Source organism: Papaver somniferum, unplaced genomic scaffold, assembly GCF_003573695.1.
Source record: "Papaver somniferum cultivar HN1 unplaced genomic scaffold, ASM357369v1 unplaced-scaffold_7, whole genome shotgun sequence".
Taxonomy (NCBI): domain Eukaryota; kingdom Viridiplantae; phylum Streptophyta; class Magnoliopsida; order Ranunculales; family Papaveraceae; genus Papaver; species Papaver somniferum.
In genome coordinates this window covers 912,556-919,013 of record NW_020649859.1, presented here as the reverse complement: position 1 = coordinate 919,013, position 6,458 = coordinate 912,556, and the positions used below count along the sequence as shown (strand labels likewise).

The following is a 6,458-nucleotide window of genomic DNA, read 5'->3' as shown; positions in this document are numbered from 1 at the left end:
TTAATTTGGATTTCTAATCATTTCCTATAAATACTCCCCCCTTTCATTCCTCTACACATTCCTCTACACATTCCTCTTATCTATTTTCTTTCTTCTCGAAAATCTCAGAATTTCTTTAATAACAGCCATGAATTACAACAACATCACCACAACTAGACGCAATAGCAGAAGCCAACATGGTGCTACTTGTTTGTGCGTCTCATGTATTGATGAATCTGTAAGACGATCATCATCATCAACAAACCAATAAAGTAATGCACAGCAAAACCTACAACAACTGGAAAACCACTTCCTGCAACAACAATTGCTCGAATACAAGTTGCAGCAACATCACCAAGAATTACTTATTCAACAAAAGCAATTTCAAGAAGATTACTTACTGCAATTGCAACTAAAGAAACTTCTAGAAGATTACTTTCTGCAACAAGAATTCTAGAAGCAGCTTCAAAAACAACTACTGCAGAAAAAAGTAGCAACAACTGTACACAAAATATCCTGCTGGTGATCCTTACAATACATATGAATGGAAATATATATCGATCATTGAATTGGGAGAAAGGGTCTCAGAAAAATACGATGATCAGTGCAGATAAAGAGATTGACGAAGAAATTCGCATTCTATCAGAGAAATATGATCAAGAAGATCTGTTGGGGAACAAATATGAAAAATTGACATCCTTCTTGTATTCGTCAAGAAAAAAACCTAAGATTAATGAATCATCATCATCATCAATTAGTTATAGTTGTGAGCCGTTGTTTGCGAATATCGGGTTTAAATCTTTCTTCAAGAAGCAATTTTTGGATTTTATATCTTGCCCAATTCATCCAAAAAGAAATGTCAGAAGAGTTGATGAACACAGAGTTGCAAGATTAGCAATTTATTAGTTGTAGACGGAGATTTTATATCTTTCCCAATCAAGACTACTTCACATGATGGTGATCTGCGGTTATGAGTATAATTTTTTGATAGTCAGATTTGGCAAGGATGGTGCAAATTTGTGCTGTCTTGTCAACGCGCGAGCAAAAAAAATAAAATAAAAATTGAATGTATATTTTTCTTCAATTATTTATGGGTTTCCCTATTTCCTATCCCCATTTTCCCTATTTCCCATCCCCTCCACAATTTCTAAAATCAACCTACTTTTAAACTTTGATTTTTCCTAAGTACCACATATGAAAGTCAATTGACCCTGACTAATACAATTACCACTTTTATTAATCTTTTTCTTCATTAATCCATCTTGTTTACCATTAAACAAAAAAACAATCAAGTTATAAACCCTAAGTTGGATTCCAATCAATTATTATGGTACATCTATTTCAATTAGAATTATAGTTAAAAGTGACTATAATTCAATAAAAAGGAAGAGTACTAACACAGAAAATGAAGAAAGAGGTGATCTCAAACGAATCGAAAAGCTTCAGGACCGCCATGACTATTGGCTTGAAAAATAGCAAAAGAAAATTCTCCAAAGTAACGATCAAAATTTCTAAACCAAAGTACGAATGAATTCCACTATCAAGATCATCATCCTTGTTCATACGTGCCTATTGTCTAACTGGACATAAACATGCTTCCAAATTCTACCCAATAAAAAATTCGTGTACGACCGAATTAGTATAGCGCAAACATAAACTCAATATGTGATCCAACTAATTTTAATATGATATGATCTAATTACACACCGAATTTTCTCCTTCTATATATGCACTAGTAAATCTGGTGTATTATGCTCAATTATAATTTTGATTGATGTAAAAAGTAATGGCCGGTGGTGGAGATCGGAGATAGTAACTTGATTTGTTAGTTGTAGGGTGGTTTTATTATTAGGTGTAAATAAAAATTTAATAGATGGTATTTAGGACGTATGAAATCTTATATAGGTGGTACTTAGGATAATTAGGGATGGGAATTAAGGGGGATGGGAAATAGGAAAAGTGGGGATGGGAAATAGGGAAAACCTTATTTATACTAATAAATGAAGATAATAAGGTTACGAAATATCTTGAAAATTCATGTGCACTTAAAAACGATAATTATGAGATATCCTTGTACCTTAAACGTTAAATGTGTATTGAAATAGAATACTTTATTTGATACCCATTGAAAAGATATTGAAACGGGTGAATGTAATGTTATTACACAGTTATGATTAGGTATCTTTCACAAACATAGAGGAGAGGTATTAATACAACAGACAGAGTCAAGTCAATAGAGACTTGACCTTACAGGACTTGACTATATGAGACTTTCCTAATACACCCCCCTTTAATTGTTACAAGCAGACACTGTAACAAATTGCAAAAGTCTAAAAAACATACAGACTAACAGACAACTCAACAAGAGCCAGTCTAACAAAAGACAAGAAACAATAAATGCTCAACAAGTAAAATAGAACAACAAATTAGAACAGAACTAATCTGCAACAGTAGTAGAAGATTGTACATTTGAAGAGGATTGCACCAATCTCAGTATAAGTCTTGAGAAAGTAGGATAGCATAAGCCTTTTGTCATCACATCAGCTAGTTGTTCTTCTGTTGCAACAAGACTAACATTAATAACTCCTTCTACCATATCCCTCACAGTATGATAGTCTATCTCCACATGCTTGGTCCATTGCCAACAATCACCTTATCTTTCCCATTATAGTTAGAAGTAGTCTAAAGAACCTCCTTGTCACCAGTCATATGTCTAGAAGCCCCAGAGTCATAAATCCAAGTTGATGAAGAAGAACTTCCAGAAGGATCATCACATAAATCTGCTGAGTTAACTTGCATACCACTAAAGGTTGTTTCAACTTGAGCTACATGAGCAGTGGGCTTTGAGTCAGAACTAGGTGGAGGATGCTAACGAAAGAAACACCTAGAAGCAAAGTGTCCTGTCTTTCTGCAAATTTGACATTCCACAGTAGAAAAATCGACAAAAGCTCTACCACTAACACCATCAGAAGCATCTGCATTTGAGCTTGTAGAACCAGCACCACTTTTGAATGGGACATTTCCAGTCTTGGAACTATTTTGATTGTTCTTGTTCTTATTCTTGCTCTTCCCATTTTTGTTACCATTGTAACTATTTCTACTGTAAAAGGCTGCAGGATTATCCAAAATGTTGGAATCTTGATCTTGATCAATAAGCCATTGCTCAGGACTTAAGAGACTAGCCTTCAATTCACCAAACGAGTATGAAGTTTCATGATTATGTGCAGAGATGACAAAGTTATCGTATTCTCTACCTAATCCATTAAGAGCATACATCATTATATCTGCATCTGAAACACGATCATTTATAGCAGCCAAAGAATCGGTAATAGTCTTCAAAGAATGTAGATAAACACATATTGATTGAGACCCTCTTCTTATCCCATGAAGTTGATTACGTAACATGTTTCCACGAGCACCAAATTGAGATCGAAAACAAGATTCAAGATATTGCCAAATTTTTCTTGCAGAAGTCATACCAAGAACCTCACCAGAAATCGTTTCTCTAAATGTAGCTTTTAAACAACTCATAACAAACCTATCAGCCTTTCTCCAGTAAACCCATCTTGGATTAACTTTAGAAATTCCATCAACCATTATCTGAGAAGGGGGTTCAATGATTACACCCGTAATATGACCATCAAGATCAGTAGAAATCAACACAGATTCGAATTGATCTCGCCATAGTAGAAAATTGGTACGGTCTAACTTTAAAGAAACAAAGTTACCAATATTATTAAAACGTAAAGCGAAGTAACAAGGATTACCCTGATTTAACTCATTTTCAGAAGTAGTAGCAGCGGAAATTGGTTGTTGAACTTGCGGATTCATTGGTTGTTGTTGAACTGTTGATTGTTGTTGTGCTTGATTAGTCATTGATCTGAGATGCGGCATTTGAATGAAGATGAAGAATCAAGAAACAAGATTCAATGAATCTGAAGTTGTAGTAAGAAATTTGAAAGAAGTATGTAATCAAACAGATTGATTAATGATCATAAAATTGTTAAGAAAATATTTGATCAAAGATTGTTCTTCCGTGTAAAAAATTTGTTCAAAAAAAATATTATACAGAATTGACCTAGATCGAACCACCTCACTAATACCATGAAAAGATATTGAAACTAGTAAATGTAATGTTATTACACAGTTATGATTAGGTATCTTTCACAAACGTAGAGGAGAGGTATTAATACAATAGACAGAGTCAAGTCAATAGAGACTTGACCTTACAGGACTTGGCTATATGAGACTTTCCTAATACCCATAATTTATTTATTTTTTTAACATTAACTTTCCCATTACACTATATATATATATATAATTCTTGTCGATCTCGATAGATCAAATTATAATTCTGTTTCAAGAAAAATGGCTTCATCAATTGTTTACCTAGTCTCTATTCTTTCCCTCATTTTCATCGTTCAGGAATCGTTTATTCTTGTATTAGGGGACGCCGGATTGATCCAATCTACTTGCCGACGGACTCGGGTGCCTGATATCTGTACTTCAACATTGAACGCTAATCCATCGGACTCAGTTAATTCTCTTTCTAAAGAACGAATTACACACAAAGTTGTGGAGATTTAGTTTTTTATTTCTATTAGAAACTGAGTACATCGTAGAAAGAACAATAATTCAAAAGATAAATAACAACAGTTCCAAGAAATTCGTCGTAGGCACTACTAAGGCATCACTTTTATAATTACTCCTAGAAGTTAAACCCGACATATTAAAAGTGCATTAAGATTCTTGCTAAAAAAAAAAAAGCATGCAAATGTATATTGCAGCATTAATATCTACTGGTAACTTACTCCTTCGAGTTTGGGAAAAAGTAAATGCAATTTGGGAAACCTGTACAAGAAAACTGTCCTTCGAATCTTTTGTTATGAATGTTTCTTAAAGCATACACAAGAATCACGAACGGAAGTTACGAGAGTATAAGTCATTCATGGGTACAGGAGAAGTCAAAGCATGCTTGGAAAGTTCGGCAGGAAATTTCCAACGGCATGAGGTAGGATGAGGTTTCCCTGACAAGGTTGAAATTCCCACAGTTTGAGCCAAAACTTAAGATAACACCATATCAATGCACCTGTATCATAGATTATAGCATGCTTCGGGATTAAAAGTTTCTTGAACAAATTACGCTCAATCGATCGACAACTACAGTTGAGTTTTTGCTGATTAATAAATAAATTCTTGAACAAATTTTTATTCAACATGAATTACAAATAAACATTGCAGTACCATAAAAATGCTACAACTATAAAAAGCTTCTTCTAATTAATAAGAGCTTCAAACTAAAACACCACCGGAAGAACTTTTCTTGACAAATCCTCCTGATCCACATCCATAACTATTTCTGGGAACTCGTGAAGCAATCCAATTACCATTAATCCGTTCAAGATGAGCTCTCAATTCCCACTTGCGGTATTCGATTTCTTCTCCAGACAAAGGAAAGTATACAGAATATATAGAACGATCTTCCCCAGTACGCTTACTTCGAATAGGATCTCTACCCGTAACTATCCCATACCACCACCCATCCTTGCAGAAAACATCAACTGGATCACCGATATTGAAATATGATGCTTTGAAGTTCGGAGGCATGCGTCTAATTTCACTGCGAGGAACAACTTCTCTTAGCAAGCACTTCTCATTATCTTCTTCGTGTAACTTTGTGTATTCAACTAAGAACTCGTCCTTTTCCGTTTGCTTGATTATTCTTGCTTCGAAATACGAACCCAAGAATCCTTCTTCTTTACTGCTTACTTCGACTAAATCACCATGACGGAAACCCCCCATTGCTGTTTACTGCTATAGGGAGAGAAAGAGAGGATCGATTTTAGAGACAGAATGAATGAATGGTAAAAGCTGAGGGTGGAAGTTGATATTTATACACACAGCTGAATGGTGAGAACGAGTAATATCATAAGTTCGAAGTGGATATGGATTTGAAAACTGAATTTGGAAGGGGGGAATGTTAGAAACATGGCCACCGCCAGAAAATTGTTACTAGGCGGCATGAGAAATTACGGAGGGAGTAGGTTTGACCATTCAGTCACCCAGATGGTCAATCTAGACCTTGGAGCCCTCCCTTCCCCAATCAATCAAAAAATAAATGTCAGAAAATTTGATGAACCCAGAGTTGCAAGATCAAAATTTTATTAGTTGTAGACGAAAGTTTCACTATGTAATTTATGTTATGTATTGTCATATTAACAATTTCTTTAATTTTGAAAGTTATGAGCGTTTTCGATCCGATTCGCCATTCATTGTTTTAATTTCGTTCTCTGACATTGTTCTGTATATGTAATCTACTTTTCTATTATGAATAAGGGAAACTTATGAGTTTTCGTTATATGAATGTCATCATGAGCAATTTGGTTCTCTGTGAGTCTGTGACATTGTCGAGTTTTGGGTCTAACCCTGCAATCTCAGGGCTTGCATGAAAAATTATTTTTGTTATCAAGCGATTACTA

The 6,458-nt window shown here is 34.7% G+C and overlaps 1 protein-coding gene across 1 annotated transcript; it reads right to left on the bottom strand.

The window, feature by feature from the left end:
- Positions 1-5,271: 5,271 nt before the first annotated feature.
- Positions 5,272-5,781, bottom strand: LOC113343894 (DUF724 domain-containing protein 2-like). The gene has a single exon (XM_026587989.1). The coding sequence runs from the start codon at positions 5,779-5,781 to the stop codon at positions 5,272-5,274; it is 510 nt and encodes a 169-aa protein (XP_026443774.1).
- Between the last annotated feature and the right edge of the window lie 677 nt (positions 5,782-6,458).

Bases quoted from the DNA above. Each gene is read 5' to 3' on its own strand.
- LOC113343894 (XM_026587989.1), bottom strand. From the start codon at position 5,781: ATGGGGGGTTTCCGTCATGGTGATTTAGTCGAAGTAAGCAGTAAAGAA.